The following is a 23169-nucleotide window of genomic DNA, read 5'->3' as shown; positions in this document are numbered from 1 at the left end:
TTTTATCCTTAATTGCTTCTCTATTTAATTTTTAAAGCTTTTCGTTTTCCTACATTTCTTCGAAGGGAACATCCATAAATGACTTATTTTTGTTTTTTCTTCCCCAAATGCTAAGACATTTATGAATGTTCTCTTCTTTACTTCCTTTTTTACACCTTTCCAACAATCTCAATATCTCTTCTCTTACTAAACTAATCAGTTAAATTTGTTTTTTCCTACTTCTCTGCTGTTTATACGTCTCCGTTTTTTATTTATTTTTTGACGTAGAATTATGTCTTATGGCAATACAGGGGTGCAAATTGAAAAACCGAAAACATCGAGAGCGTCACGAAAATTGTCTATTTTAAATGCTCGAACATCAGTCAGTTTTCAACAGATAGCCTTCATTGTTACTGTAATCGAATGGATAACTAGCTGTGCGTCCACCAAAAGGCAGAGAAAGATTTACGCAACAAAATTCACAGGAATGTTTAGAAAGCTACAATCTGTCATTTTTTTCAGTTTGAGCTCGGAAGTGCGTAAAGTTTTCAGAGACTTGCACGGAGTTTTTTCCGTAAACAAACGTAGAAACGACATACCCGACGTACAATTATTTTGCGGCCTTTTGACGCACTGCCATCCTTACTGGTGGCACAAAACTTACAGGAATTGTTCAAAATATTTAATCCTTTATTTTTTTCAGTTTGAGAGTTCTGAACTTTTTACCAAAATGGTTTCATAATTCTTTTGAACCTGAACTGTCTCAAAATTTATTCTCAAATTGTGTCAAAAATGTTTTAAATTTGTAAGTTGATTCAAAACTTCTTTTAAATTATCTTATAATTATTTGAAGACTGACTTAAAACTTTTCCATAATTTTTTGAAAATTTTTTCAAAATTGCTTTGGACCTATAAAAAAATTGTTTCCAATTTTGTTAAATATTTCCCAACAACAGAGGCATCGTTCCAAAGACGATTCAAAATAATCAAAAAATTATTTTAAATCAACTTAAAAATCATGTCAAAAAATGGTTTAAATTTGTTTTGAAATTGGCTCAAAGATGCACCGCGATGGTCCTTATGTTGATTAAAAATTTCCGTAAACATGGTACAATATTTCTAATTGATTTTTTGGTTGGTTTTTCAAAATTGTCTCAAACCCGTTCTGTCTTAAAGCTGTTCCAAAATTGCCTTAAAATTGTATTGAAATTATTTAAGACCTGTTCCGAAATTGTAAACTGTCTGAAATCGTCTCAAACATTTTCCAAAATTGTCTCACAACTTTCTCGTATTAAACTTGTTTAAAAATATCCCAGAAATGTGCTCATATTTTGTTTCAAAATTGTGTCCAAATTTCCCTAGACTTTTCTATCGAAATTGCTTGAAAAATCTCTTAAAACTACTTTACTGCCACTATTCGCATAACAGTCCTATGTAAATTTTTGTGTTTTCTTGTTTTTTTTTTTTGCGGAATTGGTCCATTTTGGCATGCTTTTCAAGAATAAAATAACCATTAAAATCGAGGTTGTGGGAATTAAACTTTCTATTAATAATGGCTATTCTCAAAGAGCACGTCAAAATAGATCCATTCTCTCAAAAAAAAGACACAATCGTTCTTTGAAAACTGTTGTAAAATTGTGTCTAATTTATCTAAACTATTCTCGAAACTTTTATAAAAGATTTCTCAGTTTTTTTTTTGTTTCAAAATGATTCCAAAATTGTTTCGGAATTATCTCAAAAATGTCCAAAAAATCTCTCAAAATTGTTACTAAACAGTAGCAAGTAAGGGTAGTCTCAAATTGGTATTAAAATGATTTTAAATTGCTTTGAAACTGTTCGCAAATTTTACAGAAAATGTCTAAAAATTGTCTTATTTTCAAATTGTCATAAAACTTTCTCAAAATTAGGACATTTTTCAAATCTCGTCCCAAAACTTTGAAAAACGCCCCAAAATGTGTTTTTGTTATTATTACCAAACTGTTGAAAATTTTTCTCACATCATATCAAATCGAAAGTATGCTAAATTTATATAAAAATCCTATTGAAGCAGTCTCAAACTAGCCCCAAATGGAACCAAAATCATTACAAAATTTGCTCTTCTACTATCTCAAAAATGTTTCAAATTAGTTCAATTAATGTTGTTTGGAATTTGAACTTGTCTAAAAAATGTTTTAGAATTGTCTCGAAATTGCCCAAAATTTCTTTAAAAATGGCTCAAAAAGAAATTGTATTAAAACGACTCAAAAATATCAAGAAAATAGTTCAGAGTTTAGTCAGAATTATCTCATAATTTTCTTCAAATCGTCTCTAAATTGTCTCCAAATTATTTCAGTTTTGTTTCAAAATTGTTCCAAACATGGAGCCTATTACAAAAGGCGAGGCGAGTGGCGACTTCTAATCCGACCAATTCTGGTATTACAAATTGTGAATTGGCTGGATTTTGGACGAGTAGGTCGTCTGCGAAACTGCACGACTCAGCTGTCACCAGACAGTTGCTTGTCTCGTATTTCGCAATAGGCTTCTATGTTTCAGACCCAAGGTTACGAAAAAGACTGCATATCAATGACAGCAAGTTTTCAACTAATTCGGCTGTCATTGCATTGCAAAGCTCTTCCTGCTCCCCGTACATTCGGTACATAACCCGACAGTAACTGATGACAGTGCAGACATGCCAAACGAGCTGTTATTTTTCATCTCCTTATGACTGTTGGTTCTTCCAAACTGTCGCAAATGACAGCCTATAATCTTCGACATTCTTCGGCACGAATCCGAGCGGGATGTCAGGTGATTATGATTTCCGACAGTAAAGGCGATGAAGGAATGAAAGAGAGACTGTGCGAAGCACGTTTTTTCTTACGTGAGGAATATTGTCAACAATGGAAACACATATGAAACGGTTTGCTTTGCATTGCCACCGGCCTATGAAAAAGGAGAAACGAAAAAGTGCGAGTCGATGACAGCCGCAGTCGATCAGCAAGCTGTCAACAGCGCAAATCAAGTCAAGGACATCCTCAAAATGAGCAAACTAGACTGTCATGTCCGAACGAACAAAATACATGCGCAAGAATGAGTTGTCATGTGCAACACAAGGCAGTTTCGTTGCCTTGTGTAACCTGTAGCTGTATGTGAGCTCTCGTGAATAGCTTATTCATGAGGCTTATAAAGTGAAAAGAGAGAAAAGTCGTAAGTATAGTGCCGCTCTCCAGTCCTTTTCCTAAGCCTGCTCAGAACACAATGTTCTCTAATATGTTAAAACTAATTCAAATTCAAAGACGACTGTTACATGAAATTTCAAGGGAAATACGGCTTTTTCAGTCTTAGGGGTGTATCAAAACGCTACTAGGTTTTATGTCCGACGTTTCGGTCTTTGGACTTGGCCTTCCTCAGGGGATATTAAGTTGTACCGTTTTTCGTTTAGCGTACAAAGCTTTACGATAGATTGTCATAGCTATCTATAGGTTCTCTTTCAAAGTACCACATCACAAAGCACGATGCGTTGGTGGATTTCATTCGTTTTCTCGGACTTTTTATCGCCCCTCTGGTAACACCAAGATGGACTCTAACTTATATAGATATAGATTGCTTATATAGATAACTATATAAGCAACTCTAACTTATATAGATATAAATCTACGCTCAAGGTCTTTGTGTTCCTGCCTTGCTGCTCAGCACTGCCCGCTGCTACAGTGCTCTTGCATTCGTGTGCTGTTCGCTGAGAAAGACGAGCTGCAGTGGAATTTCGCTCTGACACAGAATATGAAAAAGAAGGAGTCACGTGTTTTTGTCCCTTGTACTAGTACGCAGCTTGAGCGCCATGTGCCTCCTGCTCTTCCTACCCCTGTCAATTCTTTAATCCCCTGTCATGTCAGGATTTATCCTGAAGGACCGTTTCTTCCTGTTGTTGTCTATTTTCAGCCTAAAGCAGGATCAAAATCGAAATCCCTGAACATCATTCAAATTAAGACCTAACGAGACGCTAGAACGCAGTGGCCGAATTTTTCGAAGATCAACAAGCTCTATGTCGTAGTCAATGACCTGGAACAGGCCAACGCAACAGTTAAGCTTGCTCCGAGCTCTATACACAGTAGTTTCGCGTTGATGTACCCGCTAGAAACGTGAAGATCGACGGTTTCAAGTCTGTCCGTCGAGTGTTTAGGAAGGCTGCTTTGGAAATAATGCTTGTCCTAAAGTGAGGGTACTGGACTGCAAGCAATTTTGGTCTGTATCGCTCGTCGGCGCTAAAAAAGTATACACTTCTTCAGACTCGTTTCATGTTACGTTCGCTGGATCTGCACCAGTGCTGATAAAAGCCATTTTCCCCAACAAAATTCTTCGAAAATTACAGCCAATCATTCTCAATTTTCACTTCCAATGATCGCAGCACTCTTTCAGATACACTAGATTTTCGTCCTAGTAACGTGCTGTTATACTCAGATGAAATAGATCGCGCGCATCGTTCACGGTTACGGAATAAAATTTGACGACAAATCCAACCAAATGATCTTCACTTCAAAGCGAAAAAGAAAAACAAACAGTCCACTCAACCAAAATGAACCTCACCGAAACACTTTTTCACTGACACTGACCGATGCCTTGACAATCTTCGTTAACTGACAAACTGATTTTTTTGTCTTGCTTTCATCGCATGAAATATAATGAGATGTTTTGACAGTTCACTTCCATGCAAAAAGCGGGAAGGGAGAACTCTGAAAGAATTGTAAAAAAATAACGTTTATGGATGCTTTTTTTCACTTTCACTCAAGAGTGTCAACAAATATCAACCCTGATCTGCACTACCAAGCCACGTTTCGATTCACTGGATTCGTCTGCCTGTACTCTAGAGTGCTAATCAAAATCGATTTTTCGAATATCGTTTAGCGGTCGGGTTTAAAAGTTTTGTCTTCTCGAAAAAAATCCCCATGCTAAATTTCAGCTCGATCGGACATCGGGAACACGTGCCTGAGAGCAGTCAAAGTTTGAAAAATGTTTTCACTGTGGGGAAAATCACCGCGAGCTCTCCACAAGCGCGGGGTACATGCGGCAGAGATGAAACTTAAGAAAATACAGCCTATGAAAAACACTTTTAAAATGGTAAATATAGCGCATAAATTATGAAATTATTAGCACCAAATGAATAAAAACCCCACCAAAATATTAATTCAATAATTTTACTTCCGTAACGAGGTCAATTTGAGAAGAACGCTTCAATTATATCTTTGTATTACATAATTGTAACATGAACTTTTACTAATATTTTAATGAACATGATTAAAAATAAATAATTATACTTCTGAACACGTATGTTGATACAGACATAAATAAAATGGAGAATGATGGAAGAAATAGTTAAGAAATTGATATTATAATAAACAATTGAATTGCTTACACAATTTGGGGTGATGGCTAGGTGTCTTCCATTTGCATCGTTTTTCAATAGAATGCTTTTAACGTCCGACACTACTGCGAGGTGACAAACAACCATGCGAAACAGAAACATTTGGATTCAATGGGAGCACTTTGATGGCTACTACAATAGAAAGAAAAGGCAGTGACCAGTGGCTTATTTTCAATGCTGATAGTAAGAACACTTAGCCATGGCTTAGTTTAGTTTCAGTTTAGCTTCGCTTGAATGCTCAAATTGAAACCATTGTGAAACTAACAAACAATAAATGTCATGGTTAATTTGGTAACGAATTGAGTGGCAACCTGCAAGTGCGGTATAGGCGGGTGGGGTTGTGCTTTGAGGCGTTTTTTTTTACGAAATGAGTTTTCCGAATTGTTTTGCAAAGCTCGCAATTTTTTTTCGTTGATGTTGATGTTGATGTTGATTGTGGTCCCCGTGGTTTTGTGGTTAGCGATGTCGGTCGGCTAGCTCTCCCACACGGTTGTGATACCGGGTTCGATTCCCGATCAGGTCGAATATCTTTTCGAGTTGGAAATTTTCTCGATTTAGCACTGGGGCACGGTGTATCGATGTACTTATCCTACAACATGCAAAATGTGCCAAAAACAATATCGATAACGAATTCTCTCAACTAATCGTAGTTGATCGAGACCGCATTAGCCCCCCAAGCCAGCGTGCGATATTGTTTTTGTTGTTTTTTGATGTTGATTGAACGAAAAAATATTCGATTGATTTTTGTTATTTTTTCTCAAAAATAGCCCTTTAAGGATTCATTATTTATGCCTTTGTTCACACTTTAACTCAAGAATAAGAAGAGAAAACAATAATTCTCTTGATTTAGAAGGCAGATTTTCCTCACAACAATAAGTATCAACGTTGGCAACACAAAATTTTGCGATCATTAACAGAATTCGAATTATGACAAAATACTTTCAAAATCGAGACGCTACTTTTTAATGACGCATTTTACGTTATTAGAAAAAATGATGAAAAAGATTATGTTTGAGGAATCTGGAGACCAAAAATTAATAAAATTGGAGTTGCCAGAATAGATACCAATATGATTAAAAAAATTCTCTGAGAGAAAAAAAGTTAATTTTAAATCGTATAGTAGCATTGGTTGAAATCAAACAAAATACTCTAGTAATCACATAAAACTTCAGGACCCCTCAAACAGGTATAATGTGGTGGATGAAGGATTTCAAATTTAATAAGTTGATGAGGAAATTTAGTGCTAGTATATTTAGCACTGCTTCGATCGAGACCAAATAATATTGTTACTTCGTAAATCGTATGATCGATGCCTCGTGTCCAAAATTTCCGATCCGATGATATCATTCTGTTAACAGCCTGTTGGTAATGAGAATACTAATCAACAAAAATTTGGATTCAGAGAGGAACTTTGTGTTGTGACTTGACCAAATACACAAATATAGAAATTTTGATGGTTGGGTATGGAAATCAGTTAAATCAACCAGAGCAAATTGCCAATTACCATAAGCAGCGTATCACCGGAATAAAAGACGAATGCAAACGAAGAACAATTTTCGTTTGATCCACACGACAACTCCAGGATGTGTTCCCGAGTCACCACCGCTGTTCGCATTCTATCGCTGCTGCTGCTGCTGCAATTAACCACTGTTATTTTTGTTGCTGTTGACGGTCAATCGGATTGTGGGTGTCCGGATGAAGAAGGCGATTGGTCATGCACTAACGATGGGGCGAGATACAAGAGCTGGTGTTTTATGACGTGCGCGATCCTGAAAAATACCGACCTGCATCAAGTATCATGTGCAGACTTTGATAGACCGTTTCCGGTTTAGTGAAAATAGTTAGTTGAAGAAACAGATTTGCAATGATTGAAATGCGAAATAAATTATGGTTTATAATCTATCAGGATGAAAAATTTAAATTGTATTATTTTTTTGACGTTGACTAACGTCTATATCGAAGTTAGGCCCCTGAATTTAAAAATCTAGTAATTCAACCAGGGAAAACCAGAGAAAAGTGGTTGAGTGCTTATTTTGCAGTCATCTATAATCTGGTTTTCGAGGTTTTGGCATCAATCGATCAGAAATTCTTTTACGGTTAAATTTATGTAACAAAAACAAACTATTTTAACTTTATCTGTATTATTTCTTTATGTTTTTTTGCCTTTCTCCTACACGGTGTCTCTGGTTGAAGAACTTATCCAAAAGAAATTAGTATCGCTCTAATACTCGTCATTCGAAAGCTTGAGCTGTCCCCTTTAATATCCTACCAAAATTGAAATGATCTATCGGGGGTTCTAGAACAATTTGTTTTCGAACATATATTTGTAATTGAAAAACTAGTGAAATGGAAATAAATAATATGTGTCAGAAATATAAAAAGTTATCAGGGTTCTCTGATCGTACTGAAATATTCAGGATTGTTTTTATTCATATAACAAAACAAAGCTTTACATAATATCAGATTTTTTGAAAAGGATTAAGTGGGGTGAAAAAGACTCTTGAAAATTTGGAGTCGAAAAACAGCTGAAAACAAATAAAATTTTGTGACATTGATTACGTTGATTTTGATTGATGATTGATTTATTCAAAAATCGACATTCTATCCTACAAAAAAAAAATAAAATGCCGGTTGTCGTGGTTTCATTACAGGATATTTGCATTTTTCTACAAAAAATGGTGATTATTACAGCTCTTTTTTGCTTGTCAACAAAACTGGACCTATACGTTTTATAGAGCAACGCAAGAGCTTTCGTTTGATGTTATTAAAAAATGCGCCGTTTTAGTAACGATCGAAAAAAATTCACTATTCATACATGTTTCAACTCATTATTTAAACCAATTGTGTCAGGAGTGCAACTCCGTTGTATCGATGTCCCCCAAATTTCCAGGGTTTGTTCATCCATGAAATAATTTGTGAAATGCAGAGCGGGATTCAGGTGTTGGGGGCCCAGGACAAAAATTTTCGTGGGGCCTCTTTTCTTAAAAAAAATTAGTTGAAATGATTTAACGCTTCGCTGGAAGGTGACGAGCAAAACAAAAATAAAAGGTCTCCAACCTGTATTCACGTCTGGTCTAGAACCAGGGGGCCCCTCGTGTCGAAAGGCCCGGGGCATTGGGGGACAATGCCACTTAAATCCGGACCTGGTAAAATGGCATTTTAAACTCTAATGTCCAGGTGCTGCTAAAATCATAATGTTACTGTAACTTTGAGTAGAATGCATCGATTTTTTTGCTATTCGGTATGCTCATTGTACCATTGAGAATGTTTGAAGTACTGGCTACTAGAGATGGTCGGGTTTCGCTTTTTCAAACCCGTACCCGAATTTTGTTTTTTGGTCGAAACCCGAAACCGAAACTTTTTTCCGATCAAACTGGAACCCGAAAATTTTATTTTTGGGAAACCCGAACCCGAGATGTTTTTTGGAGGTCAATTTTTTAAACCAATTTGAGACTGGGATGTTATAGAGCTATAGCCAGCATTTTAAATGTAGGTACAAAATGGAGTTGCGCTCCTTGTGTAACAGGTTCAAATGATGGCCTAAACCTTGTTATAAAAAAATCGATTTTTTTTAAACGGTGCACTTTTTGAATACGTCTGAGAAAAGCTCTTGAGTTGATTTATAAAACGTATTGTTTATTTGTAGGACCTAGTTCTGATGACGAAAAAACCTCCAAAAATCACCATTATTTTGAAGAAAAATGTAAATATCTAATTATGTAACCTCGACAGCAACTTTCAATAACCGACATTGTATATTTTTATAGGATAGAATAACCATATCAATTTTCAGAGAAATCGATTAAGCGTACAAAAAGTTATAGTTTTTTTTTTGTCTTCTCAGCAGTTTTTGAACTCAAAATTTTCAAATCTTTTTTACCCCACTTTGCCCTTTTCAAAAAATCTAAGATTATGCCAAATATTGTTTCATTATATGGAAAAAACAAAACTTGAAGGTTTCAACACTATTTGATCGGGCCCCCCAGCACCCAAATCGCTTGATAAGTATACATTTTTCCCATTCCACCAGCTTTTCAATTACAAACAAAATGTCTGAAAAAAAATTGTTCTGGACCCGCCGATAGAACATTTCAATTTTAGTAGCATAGTAAAGGGGACACCTTGAGCTTTCGAATGATGAGTATAAAAGCGATACTAATTTTTTCGGATAAGTTTCTTCTACCAGAGACACCGTGCCTAGAAAGGTATAGCAATCACTTGCAAAACCGAAGATATAAAAGTGCTCCAAAGGGCCGAATGGCATATATCACTCGACTCAGCTCGACGAGCCAAGCATTTTCTGTATGTGTGTGTGTGTATGTGTGTGTGTGTGTATGTGTGTGTGTGTGTGTGTGTGTGTGTGTGTGTGTGTGTATGTGCAGATTTTTATTCTCACTCACTTTTCTCAGAGATGGCTGGACCGATTTTCATGAAATTAATTGCAAATGAAAGGTCTTGCCGTCCCATAAGACCCTATTCAATTTCATTGTAATCGAATTAATAGTTTAGAGGTTATGTATCTCTAAAACCACACCACCGTTTTGAACAAAATTGGTTTCAAATGAACGGGCTACCTGAAAAACTCTTAACTTTTGAATTTTATAAAGATTGAATTCGTGGTTCAAAAGTTATGAAAAGAAACGTGTTCTGAAGACTGTTTAATCTCACTCATATTTCTCATAGATGGCTGGACCAATTTTCATAAAATCAGTGCCAAATGGAAGGTCTAGTTGCCCCATAAGACCCTATTGATTTGTTTTGCAATCGGACTATTACTTTGCCTATTATGTTTAAAAATGTGAAATCCAGCTATGAAAAGGAACATATTCCGAAGATTACTTGGACTCACTCATTTTTCTCAGAGATCGCTTACCCGAATACCACATAATTGGTGTCAACTAATAAGTCTAGCTGCCTCATAACACCCTATTGAATTTTACTCTAATCGTACAGTAACTTCGTCTGTAATATACCGAAATGTGAAAATCACGAAACTTTATTATCTCAGAAACTACACAACCGAATTGATTAATATTATCATCAGATGAGCGGGCTAGTTAAGGGTTAACTTCGAACTTAAGCAACCGTTATGTATGAAGTTGTTAATCAAATAACGAAAGTCTATTATCACAAAGATTACATGACTTATTTGAACATAACTAGTGTCATATGAGCGAGTCATCTCTCAAACTTACAAATAACAAACTTCATAATAATTTGATATGTGGCTCAAAAGTTATGGAAAGAAAAGAAATTCAAAGACTATAGAAAGCTATACCTGCTTTGATCGATATATTAGGCTTAAACATAATTTATATGTGGTATCGTACTATTTGAACGTTCCAAACTCATTGATTCCTTGCGATGTGTTTAAAGTCTCCAAATGCACGACGAATCGGCCATAGGATATGATCAAAATCAAATAACAAATCGTTTAAAATAATTGGTTTTATCGAAATAACAACATCCTCGACTTTTGGCTTCTGTGCATCGCCCTAATTCTGAATATATTCATATTGGGAGGTATTTAGTTATTTTGGTTGTTTTCCAGAAACTAAAAGTGGTCGTCTTTAAATACAAAATGGTGTCCAGGGTCAGTGTTTGGTTTCTATGCATCATCTTGATTACGGAAATATCCATATTAAGCATTATTCAGTCATTTTCGACTGCTTCCTAGAAGTTACCATTTAGCAATTTACAATGGTGCCTGAGGTCAATTGTTAGCTCATTGCATCATTCTGGTTCCAGAGATACTCATATTGGATAGTATTTGTTTTTTTTTTTTTTTTTAATTTCGGCTGTTTTCACAAACCGGTACTCGGCATCTTGGATTCAAAATGGTATTTAAGATAATTTCTGGCACCTGAGCGTCATTCTGGTTGAAGAAAAACCCATATTGGGTGTTATTCGATCAATTTCGGCTGTTTCCCTGGAACCGGCTGCCGCTATGTATCATTCTAGATCCGGAGATACTCATATTGGGTCACTTTGGGCTGTTTTTCAGAAACCGAAAGTCGTCATTTTGGACTTTAAAAATGCCTGTGAAATCAATTTCTGTCATCTGGTCGTAACACTGGTTCCGAAAACATCCATATTGAATGGTGTTTGGTTATTTCCGGCTGTTTGCCAGATACTGGAAGTCACAATCTTAAAATTCAAGATTGTGCCTGTGATCAATTTTAAGCTTCTGTCCATCTTTCTGGTTTCGGAGATACTCATATTTGATGGGAATTGTCTATTTCAGGCCGTTTTTCAGAAACCGGAAGTTGCCATCTTACAATTCAAAATGTTGTCTGAAGTCAATTTGTGGCTCCAGTGCATCATTACGGTTCCGGAAATACCCATATTGGGTGGTATTTGGTCGTTTGCAGCTGTTTTTCCGAAACCAGAAGTCGCCATTTTGGATTTCAAAATAGCATTTGAAGACAATTTCGATCGATTTTAACTCCTGTGTATCATTCTAGATCCGGATATTATTATATTGGGTGGAGATCGGCCATTTTAGACTGTTTTCCATTAACCGGAAGTTGCCATCTTACAATCCAAAATTTTGCCTAAGGTCGATTATGAAACAAATTTGTTACCACTAAAAACATTCACATGCTAAATTTGGTTCCATTTACTCGGTTAGTTCTTGAGATGTGCAGAAATTTGTGTTTCATTTGTATGGCACCCCTCCCTTCCAAAAGAAGGAGAGATGTCAAAATATTATGGACATATTTTTTTATCACTCAAAACATTTACCTGCTAAATTTGGTTCCATTTAGTTGATTGGTTCTCGAGATGTGCAGAAATGTGTGTTTCATTTTTATGGAATCCCTCCCTTTCAGAAAAGGGAGGGGCGTCCAACTTGTATTGACATATTTGTCACCCCTTAAAACATCCACATGCCAATTTTGGTTCCATTTGCTTGGTTTGTTCTTGAGTTGTGCAGAGATTTATGTTTCATTTGTATGGGACCCCTCCCTTCCAGAAGAGGAAGGGGTCTTAAACTATCATAGGAACCTTTATCGACACCAAAAACCCCATAATACAAATTTTCACTTCAATCGGTTCGGTAGTTTTCGAGCCTATATGGATCAGATAGACAGACAGACCGGCTTGACTTTTTATATGTATAGACTACAACTTCAATATTTTAGAACCTAGAGAGTGAATATTCATTTATTGGATTGAAATGAACGCACTAAATCTATTTAAACAAATAAAAGTTTGAATGAGAAAGGCTGGGTTTGACCGCTAGGTGGATTAATTTAGGTTTTTAATATAATTTTTTAAGTTTATCTGAAAAAAAGTTCGACTATGCAAAAAAAGATTAGTAATTTTCTTCGAGGAAGGTTACATAATACTAGTTAAGATCCCGGATTGTTCAGCAATTTTATTGATTAAAAAGCTACATGTTAGTGAGCTGAAGACCCAAACTGAACTGATTTATTATGTGGTTCGAAATGATCAACAGCAAGAATCGTTAACGAGCATTTCGTCAACTCTACAGTTTCGGTGCTATTGCATCGATAAGCAAAGTGAATAGAATGCTATATGTCGATAAAAATGAATTTCATTTCTTGCGTTCATAACTTACATAGAAGTTTAATTTTTAATTCGTTCAGTATTGAATTGATTTTTTATTCACTTTATTATTTTTTAGCACATTTTTCTACCTTTCTGTTTTTATTGGTATTTTCAACTTTTTTCTGGTTCTTGCGTTTTTTATATCGTACGTCAAAAATGCCCAACAGAAACGCGAATTTGAGAATGCAAATAAATGCAAAATCTAAAGTCACAGTTGAATCGCAGTAATTTGTGAAAGTAAAACGTTTCAGATACGCGATTACTCCTAGCAACAACAATACAATAAACGAAACGATATAAAAATTGAAGAATCAGCTAGTTTTCGAAGTCAGTACAGAATATTCCTACAAGATGACTAAAAACGGAATTTTGTATATATCTCTGCTCGTAGCAGTGGTTTCCGGAAGCAGCCTAAAGGAACCGTGTGCATGTCCGAGGATGTTTCTTCCAGTCTGTGCTAGCAACGGACTCACTTATGACAACGAGTGTTTGATGCATTGTGCGGAACATAAGCAAGGAATCACGTTGGATGTAGTGAAACGAGCAGCTTGCGATGGAGCTGAACCAACCAGTGACGAGGAGCAGCCCGGTTGCGAATCGACCAACAAATTAGAAGACTCAATTCCGGCTCAAGTCAAGACCTGTCTGTTTGTTTCCGGTTATCCCGAGCTGTGTGAACTGGCATATGTTCATTTGCCGAGTGTTCCGAACAAAATGTTAACAAATAAAGGAAAAAGTGTGGTATATTTATATGACGGTATGAATGTATGAAATGTAACAAATAAATCATTAGAGCTAATGATTAAATACATTTAAATTTTTTTTCACAAATTTGAAGAAAACCTCTATTTAAAAGAATGCATTGTCGTCATCGATATAGTTTTAATTTTAGCTATGTAGTAAGTCAGCTAAGTTGAACTAATTTGTTTAAATATGTTAACATAGATTTTTTTTCTTTTTTGGCTATGGTTATTTAAAGTTTTTGAAGTTTTAATTTTTTTTATCCTGCGTCAAAAATGCTAAGTAGAAACGCTTATTACAGAGTAAAATGAACGTTAAATCTTGAGTTTCATCTGGATCGCAGTAATTTGTGAAACTTAAACGTTTCCGATACGGAATTACTCCTAGCAACAACAAGTAACAATAACGAAACGATATAAAAGTAGGAGAATCAGTGGTTTTCGAAGTCAGTACAGATATTCCCTCGCGTTGAGTAAAACCGACATGCAGCAATCAGCTGTTCTTCTTTTGCTCTTGTCACTGCTTGTTGCAGTGATTTCCGGAACCGAACCAGGGGAGCCGTGCGTATGCCAGAAGATATTGACTCCTGTCTGTGCGAGCGATGGAATCACCTATGAAAACGAATGTTTGATGCATTGTGCAGAACGTGAACAAGGAATCACGCTGGATATAGTGAAACAAGGATCTTGCGATGAAACTGATACAAATGATGCAGCCTAATTTGTGGTTGTGAAAGGATTTCTCGAGCCGTGCAAGACATGGTAAATTACCGGATTTTTCGAGAAAAAAATTGACAAATAAAAGAACAAATTGTTAATATGTTTTAGTTGGGTTCTAATTCATGAATCATGGGGGGACAGTTATATTACATAAAATCGATTATCTTAATAATCTGTTTGCTTGAGAGGGTGCATCGTCGTCGTCGTTTTCTTCAATTTCTTCAATTTCAAAGTTTTATCAAAGTTTTTTAGCGCTTAATACAGCCAAAAAGCGCTAAACCAGTTTTGTTACTTAAGAAATGTGCTTGGTTGAATTCATCGGTTTAAATATGATAATATTCAAAGTCAAAGTCTACGCAACGCGTAATTGGATTGCTTTCTCAACAAGCGTATAAAAGCGTGAAAAATCACTGACCATAAATTAGCATGTAAATTTCGATTATCCAAATAGTCGAACATAAACGAAACAAAGGTATAAAAACATATCAGAAAAGTAATTTTCAAAGTAACTAGAAAGCTCAAAACACGCAATGAACCTTTCATTAGCACTAGTTTTCGCGTTCTTGCTAACAATGGCAGTGGCTTTCGACCCTAACAGCTGCAAGTGTACGAAAGAAAAGAGACCTGTCAGTGGCAGCAATGGAATCACATACGAGAACAAGTCGGCTATCGCTCTGTGAAGCACTAAACAGCAATCCACAGCTAACCTTAGTGAAGCAAGGACCCTGTTAAGCTTCCCGCACTAGGAGTTACGGTTTTTGGCCAAGGAAAATATGATGTAATTAAATTAATAATTCAATAGTCCGAGAATTGGTTAGCTATGTACATTACTTACAATGTTAAGATTGGTGTTTTTGGACAAACTCGAAATCATACCTAAAATAAAGGAGAGATAAAATTTGCGTTAGTAAAATATTTTTCGGGGATCAGTTATACTGGTTTGTACGTATTACCAAAAATTATGAATAAATTATTTTACTTTAGTAGGTATGTTAAACAAGCTTCAAAAACTCCATATGCTAAGAAATAATAAATTTCAGAGGTTTCTTTCAAATTTCGAGCGTTTAGCGTTCAAAGATATCACGGGTAGAAATTGAATTACTCAGGTAACGTTTATTTTCTGGACACTTTAAACTAACAATATATGTACTAGTGATCATAATCGTCAGCACATGGTTCATCTTTCACCATGGTAATCGTCGTTCCGGCTAGAAAAGCCTCGCATTCCATCTCGCACTCGTTTGAATAAGTTTTACCATCACTGCCGCAAACTGGACTTAGATTAAAATTACAGACGCACGGGGGTTGTTTTGTTGGGTCATCCATTTCGCAAAGTCCTTCCATCACTATGGCCAGCAGCGACAGGATGAAAACTAGTGCAACTGAAAAGTGCATGTTTAGTTCAATTATAGCGTGTGAATTTCCTAGTAACTTGGTAAACCATCTAACAGCCGATACGTTTTATACTCTTGGGTAGGATTCTTGGGTAGAATCAGGTCAAGAACTTGTAAGTGGGTTCATTCTCATACTCCCGACGTTCCCCTCCTTCTCGTTGAATTCTTCAACACTGACATAGTCTTGACAAAAAAATATCTCTAAGGGGCCATCCACATACCACGTGGACAGATTTTTAACGATTTCGCGCTTCCTGTTTCGACACCTTTTTGAGCAAAACTATGGATGCATGAACAATACACAGCTCTAAGAATAGTAGTGTTGAGATGAAACCGTGAGTCGCTATCATGAATTTAAGAAAAGGTTTCGAGAGCCAGTATCGAAAATATGCATACAGCAGGGTATATGATCGATTGATTGCACATACCTTGAAATCGGAGGTCACCATCTTAAATTTAAAACTAGCATCTGTCACCGATTTCCGTTTTCTTAGTGTCATCCTGCTTCGCTTACACAAAAAAAATATTTCCGTGGGTCCGAAATTGCGCATTCTCACTGATTTCATACAGAAAGTTCTCTTTGAGCACGAAAAATTATGACTTAGCATCACTTAGGATCCCCGATCCTTTCAGTGGTCGGCTTTTACCACTTTCCTCTGACCATTAAGTTACCTATTGGCATTTTTGATTACGTATCGCGACGTTCCAGTAAATATGGAATCTCTTGACTTTTTTTTTGCAGTTTTAGTCCTGTTTCTTATGTTTCAGAACACAAGTTTATTTTACATGGAAAACCTACACAGTTTTTGACGGAGATTTACGTCTTAAGACAACATTCTGGGATAGGGATACAAACCGAAAAACCGGAAGCATTGAGAGCGTTACGAAAATTGTCCACTTTCGAACTTTTGAAACTCAATCAGTTTCCAACCGACTTCCTGCACTTACAGCAATCGATTGAAAAATCATCTATGCACCCGCCCAAAGACAGAAACCCGTAATTTGATTATTTGACAGCTTTGCTAAACGAGTGAGATGCAACCCTCTCTTCTCCTTTCTACTTGAGAACGAGACATATGCTACGCTTCTCAAGTCTTTCGCACACACGCTTTCGAGATACTCCTTATTTTTCATGCACCCGCCAGAGTACCTGCTGCTGCTGCACCGGCACGCAAAAACTTTTTACTCAGCGACTGTGAAAAAGTACGCAAGTTCCTGCTTGCGAGTAGGAGTACTCGACTAGAATTGCGCGACTAGGAGAAGTGCTAGAAAAATGTCCTCAAAAACGAAAATTCTTTCTTCATTCAACCGGTTTTGGCTTGTGCACCGACAGCCTTGGTAAGCTTTGCAGTCTAATGCAAAACCAGGTGAAACAAACCGCTGCCGAAGTAATCCGATACCCTATTCGAATTAATTTTCTGTCCCTCCGCAACCATCGCAATGCATCTTGAAACAAATGTCTTCGGATGGTTGTGCTCGCGAGTAGGGGAGTACACGCAAGTTGGTAAGTGGGCGCGAGTGTGTGCATATGATCTCAGAAGCGAATGCGAGCAAAGAAGATAGCGAGAAACAACGAGAAGTTGCTTGAATGGAGAATACTCCAGTGTGTTATATCGGAGGCAATGAGAACCCCACTCGAGGTGTTGATAAACAGCATATGAGTGAGACTAACAACAGTATTTTTTGAACTATTGTACTATTGAAAATTATCATGCTTTTGGTAGCTACAAAACTACTGAAAATGGCAGAAAATTCTGCCAAAGATAACGAGAGAATTAAAATTATCGGCAAATGACAATCCGAAATGACGATGCAGTGAATTTTGGCACCCCAAAATTATGTAATTGAAATAGTTGAGATTTTTCTACAACCTGTCAAAACGCTGCTGATAGTCACATACATTTTGCAATAAGCCTCTAATAGAATTCTTGCATTTTTGACGTAGAGTTAGGTCTTACGCCAACATACATAGGGGTACAAATTGAAAAACCGAAATCATCGAGGGCGTCAGGAAAATTTTTCACTTTCATATGCTAAATATTCAGTCAGTTTCCAACGGATTTCCTTCATTTTTACAGCAATCGTTCGGGAAATTAGCTATGCGTCTAGCAGAAATAAGTGATTTTGTACTATTAAAAAATGCAGAGCTTTGCTTAACGCATGTTGCGCCCTATCAGAGCTGAAACAAGGCCTTTTTCCCAGTACAGCCGAAACAAGTATACAAACGATTTGAACTTATAACCGATTTGTTGGTATGGTTGTTGTTTCATTCGCTCTTGTCCACAAAGACACGCCTACCGGAAGTGTAACTTTCTATAGTAAAAGCTAGCATGCAGAAATTTAATCTATATTGTGTAACTGATTACTTCGGTAAGAGGACGATTGATTCCTACTGGAAACTGGCTTGAGCCGCAGCCGGTAGAGCAGCAGCTTATTTTGTCGCAACAAGGGTAAGCAGGCGGTTCGTTCCACAACAGACGGACCAACCGGCGGACCGCAGCACTGCACAGCATTGCTGAACATGTCCGGACATGTTAGTTATTTTATCCGGATCTGTTGTGTCGAGTTTGTTTTTCAGTCATGTGACTACTATTAACAGCTGTGAGTGTGGCGGTAGTGTGCGTTATGATCGTTATGTCTGGTTTATTTACCTGCTGTGTGTGCAGAGTGGATAACAAATAAACGTCTCTCTTCAAAGTTACAATTCAATTAACAAAAAAAAAGTTAAAGAAGAATAATCCTCCAAGTTTATCGTTTCTCTCCGACATAAATATAATTGCCGATACATGGCAGGAGTAACTAACGAGGTTTGGTAAAAAAGAGTAGTAGAGGTAAGATAATTAAAGACCCGTCACTTACCATGGTTGCAAAGTAACTTTCTTTTCGTCACAATCGTTAGAGATGCAGAGGCTAACTCGGTCTCTGTTAACAACTATTATAACACATCTTCGTTCCTCCCCTGACCGATCTAAGCTCAAATTCAAGCTCAAAAAACCTTGTATTAAACTCAATTTCTACCAGCTTTTTTTTTCCTTCATAAATTGTCTACGGTCACCTCTTTCATATGAGAAACACGCATGCCAAATTAAGTAAACATTGGAACAGGTATTCCAGTGTCATGGTGGAATATACACAATTCAGAAACAAGCATGAATATTTTTTTTTTAATTGGATTCAGTTGACAATTAATGTTTTTAGTTACATACCGTAAAACGGGGTGAATAGAGAAATGTTACCATAATTCATAGATAACATTACAAAATCATGTAAAAGAATTTTTCCGGATAGTTCAGTAGTAAACAAGTCTTCTAAACCCATTCATGGGTTAGAATCACTACTTCCAGCCTGGTAAAAATATTACAAAATGGTAGCTCATGTTCCGAGCGTTTAGGAGTGCCAATGAACTTTACCTATGGAATCCATTTTGTTCTACTTTGAGCTTGTTCGTGTGATTAAGTTTTCATAGTGAATTTGAGAATTGCCGTAAGGTACTTATCAAGTTTTCACTTATGTTTCATTGAAAACTCTAAGTATGCAAATTTAAGGGGTGAATAGAAACAACGCTATAGTGAATACTTTTATACAAAAAAGCAGTTTTGAGGAATGTAATCATATTGTTCTGTAAAATGATACCCAAAAACATGTTTTGTACTTTCTCGGCTTCCATCTTGCTCATGATTTATAAACAAAAAGATACAAAAACGTACAAAGCACTGGATTCACTTCGCTTGACTTGACGCAAACTGGAAGAATATTACATTGAAAAAACTGTCCCTTAGTCAAGCGGCCACGAAATATGGAATCAAATTGCTTAGTTACCAACAGAACCCGAACCAGCAGACAACCAAGCTATTAGCCAAAAATTTGACAAAAGTTTGTTCAATTTGCTGTATGAATTGACAAAGACATCCACAATTCGAAAGAAATGGGCCACGATTCCGGTTCTACCAGTACAAAATGTTATTGGACGCCGTGTCTAGACGAAGTACAAGAAGATTGGTAGGCATGCCTAACCATGAACTCTCAACCCCTTTCGTTCCTAACCCTGTTATAAGACATCCGTACATTAGGATGGTGTATATAGGTACTAGGGTGGAGAAAAGTGATCAATTTTCCAGAACCAAGTTTTTCCGGTTCCTTTTGGGGCCCCAAACAACCCTAAACTTACCTGAAGTCGATTGGTTTTGTCCCCGCTTGGCGCATTGCATTTAAAATTTGTATGAAAATTTATATGGGAAAACCTACATTTTTGCATTTACTATTCTAGAGAGCTCAAAAATCCTCTAATAATGCACTACATTATGTTAAAATATAGTATTTTAGATTCCTAACAACTTTGCAGAGGACACTGAAAAGCTAGAATGTCCCTAAGAAGAGCTACAGCTGTTCAAAGTTGAGTATGTCGATTCAAATGCAGAAAATCTTGTTTTCTGCCAACATTACCAATGTACCGGCGTCAGTAGGATTCCAATCAGAAGCAACCTGTCATTACGACTTTGTACACTCAGCTGGATCAAGCAATCAAATTGAGGTCAATATTCTAGGCGTAGAAAGAATCTACAACGTGTTTCAAAGGTTACTTTTGATGGAAATCTGACTGACGCCGGTACACTGGCAGTGTTGGCAGAAAAAATGATTTGCAACATAAATTTCGACATACTCAACTTTGAATAGCTCTAGTATTTTTTTGGGACACCCTAGCTCTTTAGTGTCTTCGGCCAAGTTGTTAGGCAACAAAAAACCTACCATTTGAAGTTATTAAACCTATGGTTTGAGCCATTTTGAGCTCTTTAGAATGGAAAATGCATAAAAGTTGGTTTTTCCATACAAATCTCCATATAAATTTAAAATGCAATGCGCCAAGCGGAGACAAAACTAATCGACTTCCGATAAATTTAGGATTGTTTGGGGCCCCAAATAGAACAAAAAAAAACTTGGTTCTGGCTTTCTGCTATCAGGTTCCGTTTTTTTCATATAACGATTCCCCACCCTAATAGGTACATGAAGTAATAAACCGAACATTTCCGCTATTTAATTTTTTTCTGCGATTGAATTTTTTTCTCCAAAATAAAAATCGAGTCTATCATCAGAACACGAAAAACGCAGTCGGTCGCTTAGTGTTTCTATTCGCTCCATTGCGGGGTGAATAGAAATATGTAACTTTTTTTTTCAATAAAAGAATGAATTATTTATTCATCAAAATTGTATTTACACCCTTGATAGAGGAAGGCTAGACCCATGTTTTAAAGCTTTTATATTCATTCTAGACCTTACAGTATTTTTTGTACACTACAAGATATAACGAAAACTGTTTCTATTCACCCCGTTTTGCGGTATTTCAATAAGGCCGTTACAAATTTTATTTTCATTTTATGTAACCCCCCCCCCCCCTCCCCACAAACCGTTTTGTTCATTTCATTAGTTTTCCGACATCATATATGCTTAATTTAGCAACAAACAAGTCAGGTGACAGCGAGAGTGTCGTCGAAAGACAAGCGAAATAAATAATAGTAATAATAAAGTGTTATTTTTCAATATTTATTTGAGTGCAAGTTACAAACGTCATAACTTGCACACAAACTTTGATCAAAGATATTTCTTTTTTTTCGTCTCGGTGTTATTTATTTTTTGCCACTCCCTCTGTTAACCTTGATAACCATGGACATAAAAAGAATTCGAAATTTGTATCAGCCTAATCTACTGAATATGTAATCCTTCAACGATTTTCCCATTTATTGTCTTGTATTTTATTTATCATTTTGAGAAAACAAAGTTCCCCTGTAGGGAATGGTTTTCGACAGCTTTGCATTTCGAAGTGCACAGCCAATTTCACTTCCACTCGTAAATAAAACTAATTTTAATGTGTAAAACCACAAATGATGTATGATAGGGTGTTGGACTAGTTCGTCAGGGGTTTTCTTCGTCTTAATTTTTGTTTCATTCTAATGAGAAATATATGACGAGGAAAACCCCTGCCGAAGTAGTCCCGCACCCTAGTAAAAATGAGCATTAAACCGTCACTACTAAAGATAGGTATAGTGCACAGACAGGAGGCAACTTGAAATTGATCTCTTTTGTTACTACCAATATTCCACTTCATACATTGGAAGTAACAAACAAAGGAATTTGACGTGATAAAAAACAAGGTTCATGAAGGCTTGCACGAAAGCTTGTATGCATGGCTGGTGAGACAAACAGTGCTGCTATTCCCACCGACGAGTTGAAACGCAATGGAAACAAAAATTGTTTTTTTTTTTCAATGTTTAATTAGACACTGGAAATCGATCATATTTGGAATATTTTTAATCCTTTTCACGCTTATTCCCCTGAGCATCGTTGCCGCCGGCCAATAATATCGCCAATTACGATTCCCTGAAAAGGTTTCAGCTGAACGTTTCTCTGGTCAGTTTTATCGCAACGGAGACTTATTTTTGTCAAGAGGTTTTGTAGAATTCAACGTGAAGGGAGGATTATTGTGGAGTCAGAATGCGATCCGCGTTTGTGCTCAATGCAAAAACTCGCGACACCGAGTGCGAGTATGCAGTGTGAGAACGCCAAAAAACCCCAGTTCCAAAGCTACAATGTAAAGAGGATGAAGTGTACATATGTTCAATGAATATTAAAAAAATGCCCTGAGCTAAAAACGCAAACGACACTGAACTATATTAACCAAACCACATAAACTAGATCTGCCAATAATGTGCTAGCAAATAAAAACCACAGCGTGCCCAATAATCGATAGCTAGAGTGAAAAATCACACCCATCTGGAAGCCGGCTGCAGCGGAAAACGATAAACCTCCACACTCACCCCTCCTAGTCAAAAATTTAGTTCGTCAATAGTTCTCGTGTCTGATTGTGCTGCTTTTTTCTGGTATTAATTTTTCTTTTTGTTTGTTGCTGCTCCCTCTGCTGCATTTAGATCGTTTCGATTAACGATTGGGCAAACCGTCGAAAATCCGACAGCTATCCAAACAACGTTCGATTAATCCCTCGGTACTGGTTGCAAGCGCCGGGTGCGGTTGCGCTTGTTGTGATTGGCAAAACAGTGCAAACAAAGTCGTAAGATTTTCACTCGCCTGATCCCTTCTTGGGATTAAGCGATCAAGGTAGGAAACCTCTGCTACGCAGAAGTCGCAAAATTCGCAGAATACCCTTAAACAGTTACAGTTAGCCTTCAGTTCGATGCAGGATTTTATGACTCCACTCCACTGTACAACACACACGGAAGATGATTTATCGCTGGGTTCACATCGACTGCAAAGCAGGCAACCGAAAATGCCCAAATGAACGAAAGTCGTAAAGCAAGTGTAAACATTCGGGACGCCGAAAGCTCGGGCGCGTTTTTTTTCTGTTTGTCCTTCTCTCTCC

The 23169-nt window shown here is 36.8% G+C and overlaps 2 protein-coding genes across 4 annotated transcripts in view; one reads left to right on the top strand and one right to left on the bottom strand.

Moving 5' to 3' along the window:
- LOC129731023 (protein sickie-like) overlaps positions 1-23169 on the bottom strand; it is a 100852-nt gene that overhangs the window by 63479 nt on the left and 14204 nt on the right. The window contains exon 1 of one of the 3 annotated variants that reach the window (XM_055690732.1): positions 5366-5487. The exons of the other annotated variants lie outside the window; for them this stretch is intronic. The gene's annotated coding sequence lies outside the window, so the exon portion shown is untranslated. Of the gene's footprint in view, positions 1-5365; positions 5488-23169 lie in introns of those variants that run through there. 3 annotated transcript variants of the gene reach the window in all.
- On the top strand, positions 13287-14506 carry LOC129728168 (serine protease inhibitor dipetalogastin-like). The gene is made up of 2 exons (XM_055686586.1): positions 13287-13714; positions 14075-14506. The coding sequence occupies exons 1-2, from the start codon at positions 13298-13300 to the stop codon at positions 14405-14407; spliced, it is 750 nt and encodes a 249-aa protein (XP_055542561.1). The 5' UTR covers positions 13287-13297; the 3' UTR covers positions 14408-14506.

The sequence above is a fragment of the Wyeomyia smithii genome, chromosome 3, assembly GCF_029784165.1.
Source record: "Wyeomyia smithii strain HCP4-BCI-WySm-NY-G18 chromosome 3, ASM2978416v1, whole genome shotgun sequence".
In the NCBI taxonomy this organism is placed as follows: domain Eukaryota; kingdom Metazoa; phylum Arthropoda; class Insecta; order Diptera; family Culicidae; genus Wyeomyia; species Wyeomyia smithii.
This window is presented reverse-complemented; position numbering and strand designations above follow the sequence as displayed.